This window comes from Peromyscus maniculatus, chromosome 1 (genome assembly GCF_049852395.1).
Source record: "Peromyscus maniculatus bairdii isolate BWxNUB_F1_BW_parent chromosome 1, HU_Pman_BW_mat_3.1, whole genome shotgun sequence".
Classification (NCBI taxonomy): Eukaryota; Metazoa; Chordata; class Mammalia; order Rodentia; family Cricetidae; genus Peromyscus; species Peromyscus maniculatus.
The window spans coordinates 161,325,977-161,353,167 of NC_134852.1; the positions used below are offsets into that span (position 1 = coordinate 161,325,977).

At 46.8% G+C, this 27,191-nt stretch overlaps 2 protein-coding genes across 4 annotated transcripts; both read right to left on the reverse strand.

The window, feature by feature from the left end:
• Taf6l (TATA-box binding protein associated factor 6 like) lies at positions 1-13,716 on the reverse strand. 3 transcript variants are annotated; one of them, XM_076558968.1, is made up of 12 exons: positions 13,662-13,716; positions 11,510-11,566; positions 10,054-10,213; positions 9,357-9,443; positions 8,410-8,560; positions 8,232-8,282; positions 7,670-7,764; positions 4,272-4,346; positions 3,933-4,153; positions 3,512-3,644; positions 898-1,026; positions 1-799 (listed from the first exon to the last, which is right to left on the reverse strand). In XM_076558968.1, exons 2-12 carry the CDS (start codon positions 11,524-11,526, stop codon positions 38-40), a joined length of 1,881 nt encoding a protein of 626 aa, XP_076415083.1. In that variant the 5' UTR covers positions 11,527-11,566; positions 13,662-13,716; the 3' UTR covers positions 1-37. The 3 variants fall into 3 exon arrangements, with proteins under 3 accessions (XP_076415083.1, XP_006995239.1, XP_006995240.1); XM_006995177.4 differs by lacking the exon at positions 13,662-13,716 and adding an exon at positions 12,627-12,766; XM_006995178.4 differs by lacking the exon at positions 13,662-13,716 and adding an exon at positions 12,424-12,511.
• A 6,911-nt stretch (positions 13,717-20,627) lies between these two features.
• Polr2g (RNA polymerase II subunit G) lies at positions 20,628-25,529 on the reverse strand. Its single transcript, XM_006995180.4, has 8 exons — positions 25,373-25,529; positions 25,140-25,249; positions 24,151-24,310; positions 22,208-22,258; positions 22,033-22,098; positions 21,871-21,942; positions 21,057-21,090; positions 20,628-20,846 (listed from the first exon to the last, which is right to left on the reverse strand). The coding sequence occupies exons 1-8, from the start codon at positions 25,508-25,510 to the stop codon at positions 20,833-20,835; spliced, it is 645 nt and encodes a 214-aa protein (XP_006995242.2). The 5' UTR covers positions 25,511-25,529; the 3' UTR covers positions 20,628-20,832.
• Between the last annotated feature and the right edge of the window lie 1,662 nt (positions 25,530-27,191).

A 27,191-nucleotide genomic window follows, 5' to 3' on the forward strand; every position in this document is an offset into this window, starting at 1 on the left:
TTCCTGGGGCGGGTTTATTCTTGGAGGGCCGGCGGCCTCACAGTGGCAAGTACAGGGAATAGTCCGAGAGCGCCCAGCGGCGAGCCGGGCGGCCGGTGCGGCCGATCATGGGCAGCTTCTGCACGTAGCGGGACGCTGGGCTGGGTCCATAGGGCGCGGGAAAAGCAGTCTGGAAGAGGCGCCCGCGGCAGCGCCGCCCGGCCTGACGCCCAGCGATGATAAAACGGAAGTGAGGGGCGCCGCGGGGCGCAAAGCGGCTCTTCTGGAAGACGTCCCGCATCCCCGCGCCGGGACCCTGCTGACGAGGGGCGCCCCGCGCCCGGTGCACGCGCGGCAGCGGCCTGCTCTCCGAGGCGGCGGCGGCGGCGGCAGCCGCGGGGCCCCCGCCGAGAGGGCTCTCGTCCCCCTGCGGGCTCACCACGGCGCTAGCAGTCAGCTGCGGCATCTTCCGCACCGAGTCCGGGGCGGCCACTGGCTCCTTCTTGTCTCCGGGTGGTCGCGGGGTCGTGGGCGCGGGCTGGCCGGTGCCGAAGCGAGTGGCCAGGCTGTCACCGAAGAAGGCGTACAACTCTCGGTAGATGTCTGCCAGGGTCAAGGAAGAAGGGTCCTCTGGCCTGGCGCCTCCTGGCGGCAGGGAGAGACCAAAGCCGGCTTCGGCGCCGCCCCCCGGAGGCGACTCTTGCAGGAGAAGGCTGTCCCAAGGCAGGTCCTCGGCACGATGGCACCCTCTCCCGCCAAGACCACAGCGGTTGGGCTCTGCTGCCTGGGCTTTCATCTTCAGTAGTCGCTCTACGGCCACCTGTACACAAAGAGCTAGAAGGAACCTGGGCCAGCAGGCTCCTCAAAGTAAAGCTGCTGAGCTCCTGTAATAAGGGGAAGCTGAGGCTGTCCACTCACCAGAATTGCTCCATAGACTTTGTGCCCATCCGCTTTGACCTGGGCATTAGATACCGAATAGTCATCCAGCACCGCCTGCAAATTTGTCCAGTAAGTGGGCAGATGTGGGTACAGGACTCGTTCTACTGCCTAGAAGGGAAAAAAGGAAGGCAGTAAGCAACCTCGGTTCATATGCCCTCTTGAGTACCCTTTCCCACAAAAGACCCACTCGGATTGTTGTCGGGGCCCAGTCCTCAACATTTCCTCACTGACGTATCCAACGTTTCTCTGGGATCTACTATATGTACAAGCTTTTGGTAGGCATGAGGCATAAAAACAAACACAGGCAATATAAAAAAGACCCATTTCTGGCACTTAAACAGCAGGCTAATAAGACATAATTAAATCATTACGACATAAAAACTGCTTGTAGACTGTTTGTGAATACAATCAGCAGGAAAGTATTGTTCTTAATGAGAAATAGGAGGTGAGTTCAGACCACACACATAAAAACAATCAAGAAACCTTGTTGAAATGTCTTTGCTGGAAGCCCAGACCGGGTCTTGAATTCCCTTTCTTTAGCTTCCCAAGTTCTGAGAATATAGGCAGTGTACTACCACACATGGCTTTAATTGTGCAGTTTTGGGTTTTTTCTTGTCTTGTTTTTTGGTTTTTCGAGACAGGGTTTCTCTGTATAATTTTGGTGCCTGTCCTGGATCTTGCTCTGTAGACCAGGCTGGCTGGCCTCAAACTCAGAGATCCACCTGGCTCTGCCTCCGGAGTACTAGGATTAAAGGCGTGTGCCATCACCACCTGACCTGATTGTGCAGTTTTAAATTGAGTAGTTATCTGGGGGGAAGCAATTAAGACTAAACAAAAACTATGATATTTCAGTGGGCTCTGACATGTAAGGTAGACTTGGATCACTCCTCCACAGAGCATGAACATTTGAAAATGCTGACCACCTCTCAAATTCCTAGGGAAAATGTTACTGACAAAAAGAAACAGGGATTACATTTTAAATAACTGTAATTACAAAAGACACTGAAACATCCTCCTAAAATTTACAGACATCAATATACATTCAGAAAAGTGATCTCAAACATATAAATCAGCAAGATTTTGAGGTGCAAGTCTGTAACCCTAGCATTCACAAGTCTAATTCCAAGTTTGAGGCCAGCCTGGGCTTCACTTTAAGTCCCGGTTTTAAACAAAAACAGCTCATGCCTAGGTGGTTGGAGGGGGAGGGGGGGGGGCAGAAAAAGCAGTTGGAATCTCTTAGTCCATGAGACTAGCCTGGTCCACAGAGCAAGTTCCAGGGCAGCCAGGGAAACCCTGTTTAGAAAAACCAGTAAGAAGGGGCCGGAGAGATAGTTCAACGATTAAGAGAACTGGTTGCTCTTTCAGAGGACCTGGGTTCATAGCCAATAATAATAATAATAATAAACAAAAGAGCAATGAGGGCCCAGCAGGATGGTTCATTGTGTAAGGGCACTTGCTGTACAAGCCTAGTGACCCGGAACCCAGGTAGAGTTAAGAGAGAACTGGGCAGCTTCTGATACTTACAGCCTGCCTGCCCTGGGATATTTTCCTTTTAAACTCTAATAAATTGTCCTTGAGCTTAAAACACACACATATCAACAAGGAACAACGCCCTGGAAGACACTACAGCAGCATCACAGCACGAATCCGGGAAGAAATGTAACAAAAGGGGTGGGGTGGGAGGGGGAGCAGCACTGGCCAAGTCTGAGCAAGGCCCAGGGTCTGACAGCCGGCACTGCAGGTTCAAGTGTGTTGGTTCCTTGGGGCAGTGGTGGAAGCACCCTGAAAGATTGTGAGGACACTAAAAAGAGGAGACATTGCTTGATATTTCTCTAGAACTTAAAAATACAAATTCAAAATGAAAGAGAATTATTCCAAGTGTCAAAGAGTGGCCCAGTGAACAGTCATATAACAGAATTTAGGCACATAATCGTCTGGTGATTTCTATGGATGCTAAACTTCTGCTCACTATAAGACATGCAATTAGGGCTGGAGAGATGGCTCAGAGGTTAAGAGCACTAGCTGTTCTTCCAGAGGTCCTGAGTTCAATTCCCAGCAACCACATGGTGGCTCACAATCATCTGTTATGAGATCTGGTGCCTTCTTCTGGCCTGCAGTCATATATACTGTATACATGATAAATAAATATTTCTTTAAAAAACAAACAAACAAACAAACAAAAAACATGCAATTAAAAAAAAAAAAAAAGAAAGAAAAACTGAAGGCGAGTATGGTACCTGAGACAGGAGGATCACAAATTGAAGGCCAGTATGGACTACAAAACAAGCACTGTGTCAAACAAAAAACCCAAAGAGAAAAGGAGAGAAACAAAGAAATTGAGGGTATTTCCTAACATGGTGTTATGGAATGGGCAAGAATTCATACTATAAAGACCTCCAAGCAGGAATTCTAAAGGGATGACACACTTACATATAGACCATCACGGTATACAATAAACCTGGCCTAAGGCAAGGTCTCAACATATGGCCGCATCAAACACACACCACTTTTATAATAAAATATACATGAATGCTATTTTTCCAACACACATGGCAACTCTGAAAAGATCTGTGAGAAAAGCCAGGGTCCTCACCTTCCAGCCTACAGCATGCAGCCCTACCACAGCCCCATAGTGAGAACAGAGAGGCCGAACAGGGTCTGTCAGGACCTTCTGCAGGGAGAGCAGAATCTGTTGATAGAGGCCACTTACAAGATCCCCATGAGTCCTGTGGAAGCAACAGGCAGGAAAGGGAATAAGGTACTGCACACAGAGTCCAGCATTTGTAAGGCACTCTGGGATAGGCTGCCAGTTTTGACTGGCCCAGAATCCAAGGGACAAGAAGACCAGTATCTTGGTGTATTTGTAATGGTACCACGACATGCCAGCTAGGGAGCGCTAAGGTTCCACACTCAACATTCCATCTCAAAGCCAGAGGCTTCAGACAGCTCCCTACCACAACCCGGGGACTGTGTAAGCTGTCCCACCCTCTGTGCAGCTCCAGCCCAGTGGGTACCAGAAGATGTGGCTGAGTAGAAGAGCAGCCCCATCCCGAAGAGTCCAGTGGTCATTCAAAGGGTTGATGGAGGCGGCCAGCGGCTCCAAGACACAGTAGAGCACACTGCCCACCAGGGATCGGACATAGGGCCCCAAGCAGAGGTGTGGGTTCCGCATCAAGCTCCGGGCCACCTGCAGGAGTCGGTGCAGCTGCTCCAGGTCATGGCTTACAGATTTTACCTGTTGGTAAACGTGGGCTGCTTAGGGAGACAGAGAGACAGGGCCAGCCACTCTGACAGCATCTGCTAGGAGCCCTAAACACTGTGGGGTCATCCTCACCGAAACGCTGGTCACTTACCCCACTGACCACATAAACAAAGTAAGGCAGGAGTGCCGCAATCTTGGAGTTTGTCTGCAGGTCCTGGAGGGCCACCTGAAAGGAACCATCTCTATAAAAAGAGTCACCACTCTGGAGGGTGGCTTAGCGCTGCACCCATGTGTTATGTTAAAGATCCATGCCCCGATGCAGAAATCCCATCAGTTTCAACCTATAGAAACCCACTGACAGACAAGAACAATACTGTGTTAGTAAAAAAGTGAACAGATGCTGGTGTGACACACGAGGCATACAAAGAGTGCCAGTCTGAAGGCAGTCTGACGCCCTTTCAAAAGAAAAAAGGGGGCGGGGCATTGAGATTGTCCAGTTTGGTAAAAGCACATGTTGCACAAGCCCATCCACGTAAGTTCAAATCTCAGAAACAATGTAAAGAGGAAAGAGAAGTGACTCCACAAAGTGCTCTCTTCCTTCACACGTGAGCCATAGCATGCACAAGTTGTGAGCACACAACAGTAAAAGTGAGTATAATCTGTCTAACTTGTTTTTGTTTTGACACATGGTCTGATATATCCCATGACGGCCTTTAACTGATTATATAACTGAGGATAACCTTGAACTTCAGATGCCCCTGCCCTCCATTTCCTAAGTACTAGGATTACAGGTGTTCATCACCATGTCTAGTTTATCCAACATTTTTTTAACTAAGAAAAAGCTGTAGGTTAGGCTTGGTGGCTGAAGCCTGTAACCTCTGTATTTTAAAAGCTGAGACATGAAGACTGCTGCAAATTTGAGGCCAGCCTGGGCTACCAAAGTGAGTTCCAGGCCAAAGGTTACAAAACAAGACTAAAACTAACCCGCCTCAAACAAAACAAAACCCAAGGGGAAAAAAAAAAAAAAGGTAAGTTGTAAAACCAGATACCACTTATGTTTACTTTAAGGTAATCATAACTTGTAAATAGGAACAAAGTGAGTGAGAAGACTGTATGCTTTTATATTATATGTAGCTCCATAATAAATACATACTGGGCTGGGTGGTGGTGGTGGTGGTGGTGGTGGCGGTGGTGGTGTATGCCTTTAATCCCAGCACTCGGGAGGCAGAGGCAGGCGGATCTCTGTGAGTTTGAGGCCAGCCTGGGCTACAGAGTGAGTTCCAGGAAAGGTGCAAAGCTACACAGAGAAACCCTGTCTCAAAAACCGAAAAAAGAAAAAGAAAAACCAAATAAATAAATAAATAAAATAAAAAATAAATACATACTGGTATTACATCTTTTTACATGGTTTTTTTGTTTGTTTTTCCAGACAGGGTTTCTCTGTGTAGCTTTGGAGCTTGTCCTGGAACTCACTCAGTAAACCACACTAGCCTCTAAATCACAGAGATCTGCCTGCCTCTGCCTCCTGAGTGCTGGGATTAAAGGTGTGCGCCACCACCGCCCAGCAGAAGACATTTATTACAGTAAAAACTTTAAGTCAGGGTGGAGAGATGGCTAAGTAGTTAAGAGCACTTGCTGTTCTTGCAGAGGCCCAGAGTTCAGTTCCCAGCACCACATAACAGCTTACAACTGTCCAGTTCTAAGGGATACACGCCCTTTTCCTACCTCCATGGGCACTAAACAAAAATGGCCCACTTACATAAGTGCATGCAGGCAAAATACTAGACACATAAAATAAGAAATAAGTAATTCAGCCAGGCAGTGGTAGCGCATGCCTTTAGTCCCAGCACTCATGAGGCAAAGGCAGGCGGATCTCTGTGAGTTTGAAGCCAGTCTGGTCTACAGAGGGAGTTCCAGAACAGCCAAGACTACACAGAGAAACCCTGTCTTGAAAAACCCAAAATAAATATAGAAATTAAAATAAAATAATTCTTTAAAATATTAAAAAGCAACTAAGTGGTGGCGCACACCTTTAATCATAGCACTAGAGGCAGAGGCAGGAGGATCTCTGAGTTCCAGGCCAGTCTGCTCTCCAGAGCTAGTTCTAGGACAACCAAGGCTCACAAAGAAACCCTGTCTCAAAACAGACAATCAAACAAAAAGCAAATAGCTTGACATGGATGGCGGTTCACACTTTTAATCCTAGAGCTCTGGAGAAGTAGGAAGGCAGATATCTGAGTTCATGGTCAGCTGAGTCTACATAGAGAGGCCAACCAGGGCTACATGGAGAGACCCTGTCTCAAAAATATATAAACCAATCAAACGAAGAAAACCACCTCATCCATAAACTGCTACATAGATAAAGATCTGAAATTGCAAAGAGGCTTAGCTCCCAGGCACACAGCTGCCACACCCATAGGTGACTAAAAAGCAAAGCAAGAGCTAAGTTTTTATTCCCTTTTGTTCTCTGCTGAGTGAGAGGGGGTCTTATAAAGTAGCCCACAGCCCGGCGTCAAACTTGCAACCTTCCTACCAGGGCTGAGATTACAGGCCCACACCACCACAGCTGCTTCTGTGTTGTTTTACAGTGTTGGGACTTTCAGTCCAGGCCTCTGAACATGCTAATCAATGCATGACCAGCCTAGCAGTCAAGTTTTGAGAACAATGACATATGCTGGCAATGGTTCCTAGTTTTTAAGTGAAATAGCAGCCAGATATGTGAAAGTGGGGGATCTCAATTGTCATACAGAAAAGTCACATAGTTGGGCAAACCACAGCCTCGGTTGATTGTGGAAAGGAGAGGAAAGACCTCAGGTGGTGTCCAGAGGCTAAAGCAATAGTAGCAGGAACCAGCCTAGGAACTACGTCTGCAGAGCAGGCCAGGCTGGGCACCGGGGGCACCCGACCTGGACATCTACTTCTCCTTTCCTTACCAAGTCCAGACAAACAAATACCTCGATGGGTATGGGGGCTCATACCTTTAATCCCAGCACTCAGGAGGCAGAGGCAGGTAGATCTCTGTGAGTTCCAGGCCAGCCTGGTCTACAGAGCAAGTTCCAGGACAGGCTCCAAAGCTACCCAGAGAAACCCTGTCTCAAAAACAAAAAAACAAAAAACAAACAACAACAAAAAACCCAAAAACAAAACACACACAAAAAATAAATAAATAAATAAATAAATGCCTCATTTGGCTCCAGATCAATAGACACCTCAAAAAATGGGACTCCAGAATGAAGGTATGAGAACACCATCATCAGAAGCTCCTTCTGTGTTGCCCATTGCCCATTTAACAAGGATTTCTACTCGAGCATAAAGGGGTTAGGACTGGTATAGCAGGGGGCCACTCAGAGAGCGTGCGTACGCACGCAAACACACAAACACACACACACACACACACACACACACACACACACACACACACACACACACACACACAAGAATAGGTTCTACCACAGTAACTAGTTCATCTACAGAGGGCAAGAACTAGACAACTGGAAATATTTCACACGATTTAAACTTGGACTTCGTGCCCAGTCAGCTCTGTTTCACCTTCATCAGCTGTGGATCGTCCCCCAGGACAGCCCGTGTCACTTGCTGGTAATATTTGAGAAGGTCATCTGTCAGTGAAGACACCGCACTGGGCACTGTGAGAAGACAGGAAGGAAGTGGTCACAGATGGAGGGATAGCCTTCTCAAGGCTTCCTCAGCCTGCCACCCACCAACCACCACACACACACACACACACACACACACACACACACACTCGGCACGTCTCTGCTCTCTCTACTCCCACCCACCCCTGCCACAGATCCCTGCTCAGTTCTCAAGCTCCCATTGTACAAGACTCAGGCTCTCTGAAACTCTGCCCAGCATATCCCGGAAGTACTTCTTGGGGACCTCAGATTACAGCACATACTTCTGTCTTGGCCTCCAACATACATTATGAATGGTAACGGGTCTGGGTTCCGCCTCTGACCATAAGCCTCTGGACAAAGGCATGTGTTCCTTTAGAACACAGCAGGCATCTGTAAATGCTTGGCAGATGAAGACCCAAAGGCACAGAGTCCCTCACTATTCCAGACAGCCATTTTCCACACTGCCATTTATTTACCTGATCCTTGAGGTGCCAGGTTTCCTTTGCCATCCAGATAGGAGACATGAACTAAAATCAAGGGAAAGATATGGAATACAGTTGGGATTTCGCCCCTTCAAATTTCCTAAAAGTTGGCCGGTCAGCATCACTCAGACCACCCAGTTCCTGTCCCAACACCGAGGACCCTAGCAGCCACCTCTGACAGCTGTCTCGGCACAGCCCTTGGGGATGTTGGTGGCCAGTGCCAGCTCCACCAGGTTCACTTCTCGGTCCTCTGGAAAGTAGAGCTCGCCCTCCCTTGCGGGGCGCAAGGGCAGTGCCTCCTGGGATCCGTAGCCACACACAGCCTGAGGAGAAAGGATTAGCAAGCAGGATGACTGGACATAATAATAACAACAATAAAAAAGCAAATAAATTAATAAAAAGCTGAAGCATCCAGAACGATGTCAGAACATGGTAAAGAAAGGCACTATAATATGGTTCCCTTATTTTTGTCTATTACAGCTCCTGAACAAAGGTTCTGTAGTTTCTTACCATCCTTCATGTTGTATTTTTTGTTTGTTTTTAGAGACAGAGTTTCTCTGTGTAGCTTTGTGCCTTTCCTGGATCTCGCTCTGTAGACCAGGCTGGCCTCAAACTCACAGAGATCTGCCTGCCTCTGCCTCCCGAGTGCTGGGATTAAAGGCATGCACCACCCCCGCCCAGCTTCATGTATTTTATATTTAAAATGTTCTTTTTTTTTTTTTTTTTTTTAAGATTTTATTTATTTATTATGTATACAGTGTTCTGCCTGCATGTATGCCTGCAGGCCAGAAGAGGGCACCACATCTCATTACAGATGGTTGTGAGCCACCATGTGGTTGCTGGAAATTGAACTCAGGACCTCTGGAAGACCAGTCAGTGCTCTTAACCTCTGAGCCATCTCTCCAGCCCCTTAAAATGTTCTTAATTGGAACTGGGTGTCAGCCCACTATACATAGTGAGATTCTGCCTCAAAAACACTCGTATTCCTTTGGTCTGGGCCCAGCGCCTGACCTGCTGCGCTGTGTGTTTGTCTCATGCCACAGCACACGGCCAGCCCTGATCGGAACAGGTGAGGTGGCCTCATGCCACCTGAGCCCTCTGTGGCCACACTCCACTCACCTCCACACTGCTCCACCTGAGAGCCCTGTTGAAATCCTCTACGGTCAGCTTCCTCCGTTTGGTGTGTTTCATGAACTGAGAGCTATTCTGGGAGGGGAGGAACAGAAGCCAGAGTTAGGAAGCAGGGAGCAGGTGTGGGAACCCCCAAAGGAAATGGGTTAGACTGAATAGACAAAGAGGACCCCATGCCAGCAATCAGAAAGCCTGCATTTCCAGCTCAGCCTCGGGAAAGCTTTTGAGTGTCACGCCCCAGCTGTGTGCCTCAATGTCTCTTGTGCGGACCATCACCACCCATCCATTCTGCCTAGGCAGCAGGACATTGTAAAGAAGTGCCACCAGAGAGTGCTCGGCTAGTGTTTTCTTCTCCAGACGTCTGACTAGAAAGGGACTCATTTTTTGTTTTGATTTCTTTTGTTTTTCAAGACAAGGTTTCTCTTGCGTAGCCATAGCTGTCCAGGAACTAGCTGTGGATCTGGCCTTGAACTCAGAGATCCACTTGCCTCTGCCTCCCAAGTGCTGAGATTAAAGGTGTGCACCACCACTGCCTGGCTCAGAAAAGGCCTCTTTAAAAGGCCTGGACTGTCTCCTAACCTCAAAGCACAAGGTATCCAACATACGTTTGTTGAACAAGTCAGCGTGCAAGGAGGTAACCGGAAGAACAAAGGGAGGAGAGTGAGGGGAAGCGAGAGCAGCACACCTGTGTGGCCTCTCTGAGACGGTAGCACACGTCTTCAGCGAGCAGAGCTGCCACCTCATCACTCAGCTCCAGCCCTGTGCTCTCCGCCATGAGCCGAACCGACTCCCGGGGGATCTCCACAAACCTCCGCTCTTCTCTCTCTGACATGGCCCCAGCGGAGCTAGGAGAGAAACCAAAGGGAGGGTTGAGAAGGCTGTCCAATATCGCTAAGATTCCCCCAAGCACGGGTCAAGCGAGACCCTTCAATCGCACCTGCTCCTCTTGCTCTACCATCCACAAACAGGGAGCTTAGAGGTTCAACAAAGCCCATGCCAAGGTGACCCACCCAGGCATGCTCCCAGGACTCCAGCCAGGATTCATGATTCTTTATCTCTAAAACCAATGGGCAACCCATGTAACCCCCATCAGCCTCCTCCCAATGGTCCCGTTGCTTTTGGAAAACGGAACAAAACTGGCCCATGCTGGAAAGGCTACGCACATGCCGTGTGTCTGCAAAACCTCTTAATGCGTCTTCCCTTGTGTTCTGCGTGTCTACCATGGCCACCTTTCATTTCCGTACTTCAGGACCTCAGTCCATTCTGTTTCTTCTGTTTGACACTCCCCCTGCCTTGTTCTCCTCCCCAAATCTCTTTGACTCAGTGATCAATCATCTACTCCCCTTCAGATCAGTGTTCAAATGTTACCTGCTCAGGGAGCTCTTCCCAGATCGTGTAAATGTCCCTGTCATTTGTCTTTAAAGCAGTTCTGAGGCAGGAGCATGGATGGTTCAAAGCCCACCTGGACGGTGAAGTGAATTCAAGGCTACCCTAACAACTCAGACTATCTCAAACTAAAATGTAAAAAGAAGGCTGGAGCTGAAGTGGTGGCGCACACCTTTAATTCCAGCATTCAGGAGGCAGAGACAGGTGGATCTGAGTTTGAGGCCAGCCTGGTCTACAGAGCAAATTCTAGGACGGCCAAGGTCACACAGAAACCCTGTCTCAAGAAGAAAAAAAAAAAAATTAAAAATAATTAAATGAAATTAAAAAAAAAAAAAAAAAGGCTGAAGATATATAGCTCAGTCGTAGAGAGAGTTTTCCTAACACGTGTGGGCCTTAGGTTCAAACAGTCTGTCAGTACACAACGGCAAACCCTTTGTGTGTGTGTGTGTGTGTGTGTGTGTGTGTTTGCAGAGTTCATACCAGAAGACAACCTTGGGTATCGTTCCTCCTGAGGATCTGTCTACTTTGCTTTTCCAGGGTCTCTCACTGGAACCTGAGGTCCACAGATTAGGTTAGGTTGGCTGGTCAGCAAACTCCCGGGACCCGCCTACCTTGGTATGCCCAGGGTTGGGTGACAAGCTCACTACACCCAGCTTTTCACCATCATTCCCACTCATTTTAAAGGGGTGCTGAGACTCATCACGTGGTCCCCAGAAGACCGTAAGCTGCACACCATCATCTATCTGTACACTCACCTTTGCATCCCAAGCATCCAGCAGAGTCAGCACATACCACACCCTCATCAACACTTGCTGAAAAGAGAAAGAACAGTTACAAAAGTCCCGCTAGCCCTGGAACTCTGTAGACCAGGCTGGCCTCAAACTCAGAGATCCGCCTGCCTCTGCCTCCCGAGTGCTGGGATTAAAGGTGTGAGCCACCACTCCTGGCCTAGAACTGCTATTTTTCTTTTTCTTTAAAGATTTATTTTTATGTGCATTGGTGTTTTATCTGCATGTATGTCTAACTGAGGGTGCTAGACCCCCTTGAGCTGGAGTTACAAACAGTTGTGAGCTGCCCTGTGGGTGCTGGGAATTGAACCTGGGTCCTCCAGAAGAGCAGCCAGTGCTCTCAACCACTGAGCCATCTCTCCAGCACAGCTATTTTTCTAAGTACATAAATGTCTGTGGCTTCCAGCTAGCAACCCTCTAGCACCTCATCCTATCCTCATTAACAACAAGATATATAATATACATTTTGTCCATTTCACAAAGCCACGAAAGTTATAGCTCAGAGAAGTTACCTAGATTGTCCATGACCAACCAGTAATCACTGAGTAATTAGATGGCAGGAACTAGAACCCTTGTCGTAAATTAACTCGGGATACTATATTTACGAGCAGCCGGCTGGGGTTTGAACTAGGCCTGGCTTCATAGTCAAGGATTTGGAGTCGCACCATTAGACTACCACTGGAGGAGTACGCTTCGGTTTTCCCATCTGTGAAATGGGAGCACCCATTCTTGTGGAAAGCCAGGAGAGAGTTTCTCTATTTTTGTCCCCCTATTGAGACCTCACAAAGTCCGGTCTGTGACCAGGGTCTACCACCCCTCAGTCTCCTGCCCTGCACATTCTCAGTTCCAAGTCTCTCTGACCAGGAGGCGTGGGAACCGACCTCCAAAGGCCTCCGGGTTGCGCATCCTCCGACCCACCCTTCCTTCATCCCAGGTCCAGAGGGCGTGGGTGGAGCGGGGAGGTCAAGGGTTACGGAACTTGTGTCACGTGCTCGGTGAAGGGGGTGGGCTCCCGCGGGCTCCGCGGCTGGGGAGCCGCCCACCGCGGGACGCGAAGCCCTGGGCCCCGGGAGGGCCTGCTCACCTGCGGACTCCGGCGTTGCGAGGGCGCCTGCCGGGGAGGCGGCGGCTGCTTCCACTCACCGGCTCACGCTAATTCCCTCTCTCGGAGCCCAGGCTCCGCCCTCGATACGCGGAGCCAATCGGTGGCCGGCTACCGAGTTTCCCGCCCACCAGTAGGCATCCCGCCTCAGGATTGGTCAGTGTGAAAGAGCGGCGAAGGCACCGAGGTGTCGTTGGTCACGTGAGGGGCGCTTCTTAAAGCAACCGCACTTGTTGGTTGGCTAGCAGGTGGTGTGCCCTGGCTTGCATTGGATTACCGTATTCTCCAGAGAGATAGTCCTCGTTCCCTTGAGCTTGCTGTTCCAGAGCTAACAAGTTTTTTGGATCGTAGTGAAGCTTTTGGTGCCTGACTTCGCTTTCCTCTTCAACCTATCTCTCCAATCATGTCCCCAACAGCAGCTGCTACTTCCCCTTCCCAGAAGAATAGACGGGGTTCCCAGGAGCTGTTTCCTGTGGACAGAAGCGACTTCTGGCCGGGTGTGGTGGTGCACACCTTCAATCTCAGCACTAGGATGGCAGATGCAACATATACATTTTGTCCGTTTCGCAAAGGACTTTTGTGAGTTCGAGGCCAGCCTGGTATGGAGTGACTCTAAAGAAATCCAAAGAAGGTACAGACAGGCAATGGTCGTGCTCGCCCTTAATCCCAGCACTAGGACGATAGATGCAAGCGGATCTCTGTGAGTTCAAGGCCAGCCTGGTCTACAGAATGAGTTCCAGGACAGAAAAACAAAAAAAACAAAAAAAGACGAGGAAGAGGTATTTCAGGCTGAGCCAAACACTTCAGATAAGCTCTGAACTCTGCTCTTTAGGCCCATGTCTCCCATTCTCCTGACTCGTGTCCTACACGATAGACTTACAGTCCATACTATAGGTTTATAGGCTACAACTCATGCACTAACAGCTCTTTCCTAAACTCCTGTTGGGACAGTTCCTGTGTGTTCTTTCAATTCCCCCGCCCTTTACCCTCTTCCTTTTGGGAAAAGATCTTACTTACATTTCTGCCTGGCCAGGAACTCGTTATCTAGTCCAAGCTGTCCTCACAAGCCTCTCCAAATGCAGGAAGTATGGGTCTGTTTCAGCAGTCCTCGTTTGTTGGCAAGTCTCAGTTGATAAAAAGTGAACTTCGCCGGGCGGTGGTGGCGCACGCCTTTAATCCCAGCACTCGGGAGGCAGAGGCAGGCGGATCTTTGTGAGTTCAAGGCCAGCCTGGGCTACACAAAGCTACACAGAGAAACCCTGTCTCGAAAAACCAAAAAAAAAAAAAAAAAAAAAAAAAAAAAAGTGAACTTCATCCAGCATACCACCCCACTCCAAGTAAAAGGGGAAATGGGGGTGCTGAGGCAGGAGGATTACAAATTTCAAGCCTGACTAAGCTAAAGGAGGAATTAGAGGGTTAACCTGAACTACATAGTGAGACCATTCTTGAGACCATTCTCAAAACAGCTGGCAGGTGCTTCCAGATCTGCACTGCTAAGCCAGCCCAGTAACAAGAATTTCCCCCACACCCAATTCCTTCCTCCCTCCCTCCCTCCCTCCCTCCCTCCCTCCCTCCCTCCCTCCCTCCCTCCCTCCCTCCCTCCCTCCCTCCCTCCTTCCCCCCCTCCTCCTCTCCTCCTCCTCCTCCTCCTTCTTCTTTCTCTCTCTCTCTCTCTCTCTCTCTCTCTCTCTCTCTCTCTCTCTCTCTCTCTCTCTCTCTCATTTTTCAAGCAACCTTGGCTGTCCTGGAATTAGCTATGTAGACCAGGCTGGCCAATCTCTTTTTTGAATACCAGTCAAAATCCTAAACATGCTTGCCCTGGCACTCTGGACATTCTCACTTTCTCTGAAGATGCTCCCACCCCCAAATTTGCAGCAGCTTGCCAACCTCTATTGCTAAACCAGCCAGTTTTGGGGTCTTGTGGGGGCGTGGTTTTTGGTTTTTTGAGACAGGGATTCTCTGTGTAATAGCCCTAGCTTTCCTGGAACTCCATTTGTATACCAGGCTGGCCTTGAACTCCATAGAAATCTGCCTGCCTCTATCCCACCCCAATGCTGGGATCAAAGGTGTGCCACCTCTCACAGCCAGCCAGCTTTTTTCCAAAAAGGGTATGGCTGTCTTTTTCCCTCCTTTACATCATCTCCCAGCAGCTGCAGAGATTTAGTGTGTCTGCCCTGGTGTTTTCCTCTCAAAACTTTAATGAAAGAAAGCATCCAGCAAAGTTGGAGGTTAAACTTTCTTTAATCTTCCAACAGTAGAATTTTTTAAGAATCATGTATATGAATGGAAGGCGGAGGGCACACGCATGCCACTTCATGCATGTGGAGGTCAGTTGACTTTCCAGAGTTGGTTCTCTTCTTCCTTGTTGTTTCTGGGCAATGTAGTCCAAGCTAACTGGTCCCAACTTCTGGGTGTCCAGTCTCACCTCCCATCTCACTGTAAGGGTGCTGTGAGCCCCTCCCTACAGACAGCTTTATTATTACTTTGTTTTTATTGGGGGGGAGGTTTGATTTTTTTAAAACAGGGTGTTACTATGTACCTGTCTGCTCTAGAGTTCACTGTGTAAACCAGACTGGCCTTAAACTCACAGGCCTGTTTCTGCCTCCAGAGTGCAGGGATCAGAGATGTGTGCCACCACACCTCATTCTAGTTTCTGATCTCTAAAAAAAATTGCCAGGTGGTGGTGGAGCACGCCTTTAATCCCAGCACTCCAATGGCAGAGGCGGGCGGATCTCGCCAGCCTGATCTACAAAGCTAGGTCAATGACAGCCAAGGCTACACAGAGAAACCTTGTCTTGAAAAACAAACAAACAAAAAAAAAGTTTTAGAAAAAAATTCTGTATGTGTGCATACACTTGCCAATCAGAGGACAACTGGCAGGAGCTGGTCCACCATGTCGGGACCAGTAGTTGAACTCAGGTTGTCAGGCTTATGCAACAAGCTCTTTTTCCTTGTTCTCACCACCTTAGCAGTCCTGTGTGAAGCTGGGTACACTTCACTTGGTAGAGTACTTGTCTAGTCCTTGCAGGACATAAACTGGGTGACGTGATACACACCTGTAATGTGAGGTGAGAGTGGGAGAATCCCAAGTTCAGTATTATCCTCAGCTACATATCAGGTTAACCTGAAGTAGAGGAGCCCCTAAGAAAGCAAAATACATTTTATTTATTGACTGCAGTTCAGGTGATCAAATGTACAGCTTTGCATCTGCTAGGCAAATGTTCTACCACTAAACTACATCCTCAGCACTCTATTAAAGAATAACTTTAATTAAAAAAATTTTAAATGTTTTATATGTTTTGCCTGCATGTATGACTGTGTGCGTGCCTGGTGCCTGAGGAAGTCAGAGGAGGGCATCAGATCCCCAGGGACTGGTGCTATGTGTCATCATCAGTGGGTGCTGAAAATGGACAACTCTGGAAGAGCAAGTACTCTTAACAGCTGAGCCGTCTCTCTCGCCCCAAGATTTGCTGACTGTTGATTTTACTCATGTGTATGTATGTATGTATGTATGTATGTATGTATGTATGTGTGTGCACATGAGTGCAGGCTGTGCCTAAGGAAGCCAGAGAAGTCAGATCCCCTGGAGATGGAATAACAACAGGTGGTCGTAAGCAGCTAACATGGTGTTTTGTTTTGTTTTGTTTTTGTTTTTGAGACAGGGTTTCTCTGTGTAGTTTTGGTGCCTGTCCTGAATTTTGCTCTGTAGACCAGGCTGGCCTTGAACCCAGAGATCCACCTGGTTCTGCCTCCCAAGTGCTGGGATTAAAGGCGTGTGCTACCGCCGCCCAGCCAACATGGTCCTGTGCAAGATCAGCAAAGGCTCTTAGCCACTGAGCCATCTCTCTGTCCCTTATTTTTTAATGCCAGAAGGGAGATTACTGCATGAGAACAGGGATGTACACATCCACACCTCTTCTTTTCAGGGTTCAATGCTGCTGCTGCTGCTGCTGCTGCTGCTGCTGCTGCTGCTGCTGCTGCTGCTTGGAAAAGAAAATCCTTTGGGACTAAGCTGTAAAAGCCAGATGGATGGAACTGGGGTTGCCATGGCAACGCCACCTGAGGATCCTGACCCTGCTGAGTCTCTCCCAGTTATATTGACATTCAGTGTGCTTTCCATGCTTGAACACCAAAGTGTCTGTCTGTCTATGAAAGTGGAGCCATTCCCGAAGGCACTGGCTGCTGGCTGATACTGCTCACATTTATATGTCTAGATAACTATCGGCCACTTGAAGGCAAGAGAGGTTGGAGGAAGGCCCAAGGCTGTCAGGGCAATATCAGATCTAGTGAAGCTGTATATAATCTGCCTGGAGTTTATTTGCTCCCAACTGGAATAGAGGCAAGGACTCAAGAAGGCAGTAATGAGATCCATATTTACCACAGACAAAAAGTGGTTACTGTGGATGCCATCTGGGATGGATCACTGCTGAGCCATTCTGTCCTCAGAACAAAGCTACTTTGGCACTAAAGGGGACCTGAGCTCAGGATAAGGGCCCTGCTGCCTCGAGAACCAGTTAACCTTAACAAGCCCTGGTTATCCTTTACCTTAAGGCATCCTGACACTGTACAGAGAATTCTACCCTTGAATGGTCAGATTTATACTTTCACAAGTTTGGCTCCTCATAACACACGCCTGCTTGGACAGATAGCCAGGCATCTGACACTGTAAAAGTTAGTCCTTGGCTATATGTCATGTCGACTAACCAAGTAAGAGCCCCCACAGGTGTCCCACTGGATGAGACCTAAGAAATTCCCATTAAACCCTATAAAGAGCCTTTCATCTTTCCCTCTCTCCCAGTTAGCACTGGGGACACATTATGTCAGGTGCAACTCTTGAATCACCCCGACCCCAACCCCCACTCTGGTGATATCTCTCATTAAATCTTCCATTTCTATCAGTCTAGTCTTCAGTGAATTCATTCAGTCAGTACATTACTTGGCAGCCAACATGGTCCCCAGCACAGAAAGATCCTCTCACTCCCCTGATACCTAATGCCTGGAACGAACAAATGCTTTATTTTAACCAGGTGGTGGTGACAGCACACCCCTTTAATCCCAGCACTTGGGAGGCAGAGGCAGGCAGATCTCTGAGTTTAAGGCCAGCCTGGTATACAGAGTAAATTCCAGGACAGTCAAGGCTACATAGAGAAACCCTGTCTCAAAAAAAAACGAAAGGAAAAAGAAATTGCTTTATTTCAGACACTAGCTAGGCATGTTGGTGCCTTCATGTCATTACAACCTTGGGAGCCTGGGGCAAGAGAATCTGTTCAAGGACAGCCTGGGGTACTATCTCAAAACCAAAAATCCACAGTTCCATTATATCATTATCTGTATGCCCTTAGACACAGTAGTTCACTTCTCTGATCAGTTTCACAAGGTTATAAAGCACTGTAAGTCTAATTTATTCTTTTTTTAAAAGATTTATTTATTTATTTATTCATTATATATACATACAGTGTTCTGCCTGCATAAATGCCTGAATGCCAGAAGAAGGCACCAGATCTCATTATAGATGGTTGTGAGCCACCATGTGGTTGCTGGGAATTGAACTCAGGACCTCTGGAAGAGCAGCCAGTGCTCTTAACCTTTTGAGCCATCTCTCCAGCCAAGTACTGTAAGTCTATTTCATGGACTGTAAGTATTTCATGTTAAAGGAATTTGTATGTTTTGGGCACAAAGCACTTTATGACTATCCTGGGGCCAATTCAAGAGGTGCTAACTGCCATGGGGCTCAGCAGTTAAAAGCACTTACTCCTCTACCCAAACATGCACGTCAGTGGTTCACAGCCACCTTCAACTTCACCTGGGCCTCTCTGCAGACATCTGCAGTCTGGCAGACACACAGACACAGACACACACAGACACAGACACAGACACACACACACACAGACACACACAGACACACACAGACACACACACACACACACACACACACACACACACACACACACACACACACATAAATATAATGAAGGATTATAAAATATTTAAAGTGGGGCTGGAGAGATGGCTCAGAGGTTAAGAGCACTGCTTGCTCTTCCAAAGGTCCAGAGTTCAATTCCCAGCAACCACATGGTGGCTTACAACCATCTGTAATGAGGTCTGGTGCCCTCTTCTGGCCTGTGGGGATACATGCAGACAGAACACTGTATACATAATAAATAAATAAATCTTTAAAAAAAAAAAAAAATTTAATGTGGGCTGGAGAGATGGCTCAGCACTGACTGTTCTTCCAGAAGACCTAGGTTCAATTTCCAGCACCCACATGGCAGCTCACAACTGGACTGAACAGAATTTGACATAAGGCTTCGAGAGCCCCCCTCAGGGCCTTACCCAGTGGCAAAGGCAAAGGATTACCTTGTCTGTCATTTGTTGAGCTACATTCATTAGTCCAATGTCTGCCTTTGCCACACCTGCACAATCCAGAAGGGAGGGGCATTCTTTTGGGATTATACCTTGAGAAAACCTTGTTTCTAGCCGGGCGGTGGTGGCGCACGCCTTTAATCCCAGCACTCGGGAGGCAGAGCCAGGCGGATCGCTGTGAGTTCGAGGCCAGCCTGGGCTACCAAGTGAGCTCCAGGAAAGGCGCAAAACTACGCAGAGAAACCCTGTCTCGAAAAACCAAAAACCAAAAAAAAAAAAAAAAACAAAACCTTGTTTCTGGTTGTTTTTTTTGTTGTTGTTGTTTGTTTCTTTTTGTTTGTTTTGTTTTGTTTTTCCAGACAGGGTTTCTCTGTGTAGCCCTGGCTGTCCTGGTGAACTCGTTGTAAAACAGGCTGGCCTCAAACTCACTGAGATCCACCTCCTCTGCCTCCCAAGTGCTAGGATTAAAGGTGTGCGCCACCCCTGACCTGAAAACATTGTTTCTAAGCACGCCCTGTTTATTTTAGTCCCTTTTTAGGCGATCTTGTTTACAGCAATTGAAACATTTGACATTACTGTTTTTCTCCAAACTTCTGGAAATCACTTCTCGTATCCAAGGATCATGATTATGAGAGTCAATATTGATTGTATCTCGGACCCATTCCTCCAAGGGTGCTGATCTTTTGCCTTTAACAGCCTAATTATCCTTTTGCATTGTGCATTAGCATTTTCAAAAGCCAGAGATTCAACTATTATTTGTCTAGCTTCTGAATTTGTTATTGTTCTATTTACTGCTGAAGTCAATCTTTGTAAGAAATCAGTGAAGGTTTCTTTTTTGGGCTCTGTATAACTTTTGTAGAAGACTCAATTACAGACAGTTGTGAGCTGAGAAGTGAACCCAGGTCCTCTGGAGGAACAGCCAGTGCTCTTATCCGCTAGGCCATCTCTCCAGTCTATAGTGCCTTTCTTTTTTCTTTTCTTTTTTTTTTTTTTAAAGATTTATTATGTAGACAGGAGAGGGTGCCAGATCTCATTACAGATGGTTGTGAGCCACCATGTGGGTACTGGGAATTGAACTCAGGACCTCTGGAAGAGCAGTCAGTGCTCCTAACCTCTGAGCCATCTCTCCAGCCCCTATAGTGCCTTTCTTTACCATGTTCTGACATCATTCTGGATGCTTCAGCTTTTTATTAATTTATTTGCTTTTTTATTGTTGTTGTTATGATTGTGATTATTAAGATAGGGTCTCACTGTGTAGTCCTAGCTGACCTGGAACTCTTTGTAGATCTGATTGTCTCTGCCTCCCTGGAGCTGATATTAAAGGCATGAGTCACCGCACCCAGCAGCATCAGCTCTTTAGTTTCTGAACCTCAACACAATTAACATTGGGGCCATATTATGTAAGATACAATCCTTGAGCACCTGGCCCCACGGCCCTTAACATAAGCCAGGAATGACCTTGTACAACCACAATCCTTACCCTGGGAACTCAAAGCCAGCCCAGGATACACAGTAGCACAAGTGTGAGCACAGGTTATATGAGAACCCATCTCAAAAGCAAATAAATAACAACGATAATAATAAAGCTCTTATTCCTACCAAGAAAAGACAACATTTCCATGAGAGCCAAAAACCTTTTATGGTTAGAATACAGATTAAAAGTCTGAGAGCACAGCTCAGCTGGAAGAAGCACACGCAGTCTTCTGGGGACAAGGGACCTTCCTTGCTTCCCTAACAGTGGCCGGACTGAACTTCTAGACATTGTACCAAGTAAGAAAGTCACGTTCTCTAAATCAGGACCAAACAAGGCTGGAGGCTCCCTTACTCAGCTCACAAGTCCTATAAAACCAGGAAAAACATTATCAATTAGATACCGAGCTCTCCGGCAGCAAAACCAGATTTCCCACCCTAAGGACATGTTTTGGATTTTCAAGAGAATAGGATGAGAACTTTTTATGTCTCTAACATAACATTAAATCCTACAGTCACCTCCTCTCCTGCACACCCCTGCTTCAGAGAACAGTCCCCGCACCCATGTCAGACACTCACCCAAGTAATCGTCCATCAGAGAGCCAATAGCAAACTGTAAGAACGGTAAGAAGGGAGGTGAGGTCAAGGCAAGCAAGGATATCCTCTACCCACCCCACCCCCATTCCAAGCCATTCCCTTTTCATGGAAAAATAGCACAGAAACTCCAAACAACTGTGGATGTCAAGAAATCAACAACTCTTGGGCCAGTGAAATGGCTCAGATGGCAAAAGCTGCAGGAGCCTGATGACCTGAGTCTCATCCCCAGAACCTGCAGCAGCAGGAGAGAACCTGAAAGCTGACTGTCACACTGTGTGTGTTCACACACATCCACATAAATAATACAACTTAAAAAAAATACTAAAATAGTAAATTTTTAAAAAACAAAAGAAGGGCCGGGCAGTGGTGGCACACGCCTTTAATTCCAGCACTCGGGAGGCAGAGCCAGGCGGATCTCTGTGAATTCGAGGCCAGCCTGGACTACCAAGTGAGTTCCAGGAAAGGCACAAAGCTACACAGAGAAACCCTGTCTCGAAAAACCAAAAAAAAAAAAAAAAAAAGGGGTTTTTTTTGGGGATTTAGCTCAGTGGTAGAGCGCTTGTCTACTTATAATCCTACCACTTGGGAAGAAATAATAATAATAATAATAATAATAATAATAATAATAATAATAATAATAATCCTACCACTTGGAAAACTGAGGTAGGAGGATCATGAGTTCCAGGCCAGTTTGGGCTATATCATCAAGACCCTGTCTCAAAATCAACCAAGCAAGCAAACAAATAATAGCTTCAGACCTGGCCAGTACAGGCAAGAAGTCAAGCAAGAGACTCACAATGTCATTCTTGTCCACACGTGTCCCCACAATCTTCAAGCGGATCTCATCATCCTGCTGAATCACAATGTCCTGTGGAATGGACAGGAGCATGTACTCAAGCATACTCAGGCCCCCAGTCTCAGTATGTCTCACCCTCTCTCCTCCCTCTCACTCACTTACCTCATCCATTGTCTTGTAACAAGGTGGGTTGGAGTTTGGATCGAACTCCATCTCTGATGGAATGGACTAGAAGGAAATGGCCAGGATTAGCACTTCACTTCAAAAGACTTTGTCAACAAAGGATAGTCATGAATGGTGTCTCCTCCTTGGCCCCACCCAGTATGTACAGACTTACATGTCTAGAGATGAAGCAAGACATGGGCCCAATTTCTGTGAAAAGTCCAACCTAGGAGAAAAATGAATGATCACACTTCAAAGGCTTTCAGGGACTAATTTTCCCACCTTTATCTGATTTCTAGTCTTTTTATTCATGTTTCCTAACAGTCTGAATTGTAGCATTTGTTTTCATTTCTCTTTCTCACTGTAACCTTTCATTTCTTTATGTAAGAAGTCTTTTTCTGTCCCGCCAGCCAGCTCCCAAATACTGACACAGAGGCTTATTATAACTTAGGAAAGCTTGGCCTTAGCTTAGGCTTTTTTTTTTTTTTTTTTTTTTTTTTTTTTTTTTTTTGGTTTTTCCAAGACAGAATTTCTCTGTGTAACAGTCCTGGCTGCCCTGGAACTCACTTTATAGACCAGGCTGGCCTTGAACTCAGAAATCTGCCTGCTTCTCCTCCCAAGTGCTGGGATTAAAGGTGTACACCACCATTACCCAGCTGCTTAGGCTTGTTTTTAACTAGCTCTTATAACTTAACCCATTTTTATTAATCTACGTTTTACCATGTGGCTTTTTACCTTTCTTTCATTCTATATGTCCGACTCCCTCCCTGTCTTGTTGGTGTCTTGCTGACATAATTCATGTGCCTACATCATCCTCGCCTTCATCATCCTCACCTTCTCTCCCCAGAAATCCCACCTATCCTACCAGCCTAGCTATTGGCCATTCAGCTTTTTTTGTTTGTTTGTTTTTTAAAGATTTATTTATTTATTATGTATACAGTGTTCTGTCTTCACACACCCCTGCAGGCCAGAAGAGGGCACCAGATCTCAGTACAGATGGTTGTGAGCCACCATGTGGTTGCTGGGAATTGAACTCAGGACCTTTGGGAGAACAAGCAGTGCTCTTAACCTCTGAGCCATCTCTCCAGCCCCCATTCAGCTTTTTATTATACCAATCACAGCAATACATCTTCACAGTGTACAAATATTTCATAACATCTTTAGGTTTTTATTTTACTTTTCATTATTTTTTGTGTTTAAGTATTTTGCATGCTTGCTAATAAAGTCTTAGGGTTGAGGACTTAGCAGAATGGTAGAGTGCTTGCCTAACAAGTGTTAAGGCCCTGGGTTTGATCCTCAGTTCTGGGGACAAGGAGAGTGTAGAAAGAAAAAGTCAAGGGGGAGTTTGCACATTACCAGTCCACAGTAACTACTCAATAAAGACTTCTATAATAGTGTGATTACTGATGTTAATTCACAAGACCCCCAAGTTAGATGAGGAATATTACTTGATAGGTAAGGAAACTGAAGGGCCAAACAATGACCAGAGGGACTGAAGAGATGGCTCAACCGTTAAAGGCTAAGCTCATAACTCCCGGGCGGTGGTGGCGCACACGTTTAATCCCAGCACTTGGGAGGCAGAGATAGGTGGATCTCTGTGAGTTCAAGGCCCGCCTGGGCTTCAGAGTGAGTTCCAGGAAAGGCGCAAAGCTACACGGAAAAACCCTGACTCAAAAAAATATAAGAATGCATAAAACTTTTGCAGAGGACCTGAGTTCAGTTCCTAGTACCCATATCTAGGGACTCACAATCTAGCTCTAAGGGAGCCTGAAACCCTAGCAGCCTCTGAATGTACCAGCATTCACGGGTATATATTCACACACAGATCAGACACCAGTACAGATAATTAAAAATAAAACCAATCAGCCAGGCATGGTGGCTCACACTTTTAATCCCAGCACCTGGGAGGCAGAGGCAGGTGGATCTCTATGACTTTGAGGCCAGCCTGGTCTACAGAGTGAGTTCCAGAACAGCCAGGTTTATAGAGAGAAACTCTGTCTCAATAAATAAATAAATCTTAACAACAACAACAAAAGACTTAAGACAATTAGTAAGTGGACTGGGGACTGTACCATGACCTTAGGAACCACCCCATAACCTTTCAATGAATATTCTTACCTTGTTGACCTGAGTGACCACAGCATCCACCACTTCACCTTTAAATGGCCGGAAAACAATAGCCTTGTACTTAACTGGATAAAGAACAAAACCTCGGCCTGGCTGGATCACACCAGCACCAATATTGTCAATGGTGGTGACAGCAATTACAAAGCCATACCTGCAGGAAGAATGAAGTAACACAGCTACTGTATGTGAAGATCCTCTAAAAAGCCACCAGCAACATCATTCTGAGTGTGTGTGTGTGTGTGTGTGTGTGTGTGTGTGTGTGTGTGTGTGATGGAACCTCTGTTCAAAGAGCTCAATGGCCAAGAGAAAGAACACAGATCAGTACCTGTAAAGCAAATGATGCTATCATAATTGTACAATAAATGTCCAAGAAGGGCCAGATATGCTGACATACACCTATTAGGAGAATTGTTCGGAGTCACAGGCTAGCCTGAGACAACGTGGTGAAACAGGTCTTTCAAAAAACTACAAATGGCAGTGGGCTGGAGAGATAGCTTAGCGGTTAAAAGCATTGGCTGCTCTCCCAGAGGTCCTCAGTTCAATTCTCAGCAACCATACGGTGGCTCACAACCATCTACAATGAGATCTGGTGCCATCTTCAGGCATGCAGGCATATATGTAAACTCTACATAACAAATCTTTTAAAAAAAAATACAAACGAGGCTGTGGTGATGACAGAAGCCTATAATTCCAGCACTGAGAGGCAGGCAGATCTCTGAGTTAGAGGACAGCCTGGTCTACACAGTGAGGCTATCACAAAAACCAAAAACATCTGCATAATAACTGTCTGAGCTCACATTAGGGATGGAATTTTGTTATCCAACTTTGCAGAGGGCCCAAAGGCTGCCACAGGTGCCTGGAAGGGTGAAAAGGTTCCTCAGAATGAGTGTCAAGCCCTGAGAGGAGGAGTTGGGTAGTGGTTACCGGCTAGGGTCATTGTCCGTGTTTTCAGCAGACAACACGGTGAGCGCGACACTCACTTCCCGGTGCAGGTCCCCTCCACCTCGGTGAAGAGCTTCTGCTTCACGGTGTTGAGTAAATTGGGACCGAAGTAGCGTGGATGCAGCAGGATCTCGTGCTCCAGGGAAATCTGCAGAGAAAGGGGGTTGGAGACTCGGCCAAACGCTTTGAGATCAAGAGGCGACTAGTCGGTCCTTCTCGGTCTCCTGGCTCCTCCTGCCCCTGCCCTCGCCGCCACCCGCGTCCAGCTCACGTGATAAAACATCTTCCACAGAAGTCTGGACTTCACAGCGCCGCACTCCGCACTCAAGAGCCTCACCGGAAGCACTTGTAGATGTCTCACCTCTGTTTCCCAGTCGCTTCCGCGGGTCTTATTGAGTCTTAGCGTCATGGGCGGAGATCCATGAAGCCCCGCCCCTCAAGCCTGCCCATCAGCGCTCACACTTCCCATCCTACACAGAGGAAGTATCAGAGAAACACTGTCCGGAAAAACCAAACCAACCAACCAAATAAAAAGATAGTTTATTATAGGCGTGGCTGGTGCCCCACCCCCTTAAATCCCGCAGAGGCAGACATATCTCTGAATTCGAGGCTAGCCTGGTGTACACGGAGTTCTAGGACAACCAGAGCTGTGTAGGTAAACCCTGTCTCATAAAACAACAACAAAAAGAGTTCATTATTAAAGAAAGATGAAACAAAGTGCTAAAACAAGCAAAAGTTCCAGCACAGCCAGGGCTACACAGAAAAACCCTGTCTCAAAAAAGCAAAAACAAAGTGTATTCATTCAGCAATTTATTTTATTTTATTTTACATTACAATTCAGTTCTACATATCTCATTCAGCAAATATTTGAAGACTGATTTACTTAGTTATTTATTGGTTTTTGTTTTATTATTTGTTTGTTTATTTTTGGTTTTTCGAGGCAGGGTTTCTCTGTATAACAGTCCTGGCTGTCCTGGAACTCTCTTTGTAGACCAGGCTGGCCTCCAACTCACTGAGATCCGCCTGTCTCTGCCTCCAAGTGCTAAAAGCATGCGCCATCACTGCCCAGCTTATTTTTAGTGTTATGAGACGGAGTTTCTCTGTGTAACAGCTCTGGCTGTCCTGGAACCTGCTTTGTAGACCAGGCTGGCCTTAAACACCAGAGATCCCTGTCTCTGCTCCCAAGTGCTGGAATTAAAGCTGCCACTACCACCTGGCTTTAAATTTTATTTTAATTGTGCAGATCTGGGAAATGTCTCTAAGGGTAAAGGTCCTGCCAAGTGTGACAACAAAAGCTGAATCCCTGAGACCTACTTGGTGGAAAAGGCAAACAGACTCCCACAAGTCCTCAGACCTTCACAGGCACACCCCCTCCACCAGAAATAATTAATAAAATGTAATATCTTCTTTAAAAATTGATCTTGCAGGGCTGGAGAGATGGCTCAGTGGAAAAGACATTTGTTGTGCTAGGCAGTGGTGGCGCATGCCTTTAATCCCAGCACTTAGGAAATAGAGGCAGGCAGATCTCTGTCAGTTCAAACACAGCCTGGCTTACAAAGTGAGTTCCAGGGCAGCCAGAGAAACCCTGTCTTGAAAATCAAAAACAAAAAGGACATTTGTTGCTCTTTTTTTTTTTAAAGTGTCAATTATGTATTTTATTCAACCAAGTGTGTGTTAAATATTATCATTTAGACATACCATCAGCACAAATATTGTAGAGATACTTTACAATCACTTTTTTTTAAATGCTGAATGTCGTTTATTGAAGGAGGGAGGAGGTCTTGAATACAGGCTTACAGCACAATGGGAGAGCCCTGGAGGGCAGAGGTTCTTGCATCTAAGCTGTTAACGTACATTATGCAGGATACACAGACAAAGAACTTCCCTTAAGCATTTAGGAGTGTGAAACCGGGGAGGGAATTAGCATAGGGAGGATATCAAGGTCAAGGTCAGCAAGCAAGGCAACAAGTTACCCAAAACCCGGGCCAGGGCCCTACAGGTCCCCCTTTTACTAATAAATGAGCTTCTGACTTAGGTTGCATGGGATGTCAGCAGGTCACCTTACCAGTCATGGAGAAGCCTGCCCAGGC

Coding starts and splice junctions, on each gene's coding strand:
- Taf6l (XM_076558968.1), bottom strand. Junction 8,283..8,409: donor TGCCGAGACAGCTGTCAGAG/GTGGCTGCTAGG, acceptor CCTTGATTTTAG/TTCATGTCTCCTATCTGGAT. Junction 1,027..3,511: donor TGCATGCTGTAGGCTGGAAG/GTGAGGACCCTG, acceptor TTTCCCTTCTAG/GCAGTAGAACGAGTCCTGTA.
- Polr2g (XM_006995180.4), bottom strand. CDS start 25,510: ATGACGCTAAGACTCAATAAGACCCGCGGAAGCGACTGGGAAACAGAG. Junction 24,311..25,139: donor GAGGGGACCTGCACCGGGAA/GTGAGTGTCGCG, acceptor TTCTTCCTGCAG/GTATGGCTTTGTAATTGCTG. Junction 22,099..22,207: donor CTTGCTTCATCTCTAGACAT/GTAAGTCTGTAC, acceptor ATTTCCTTCTAG/TCCATTCCATCAGAGATGGA.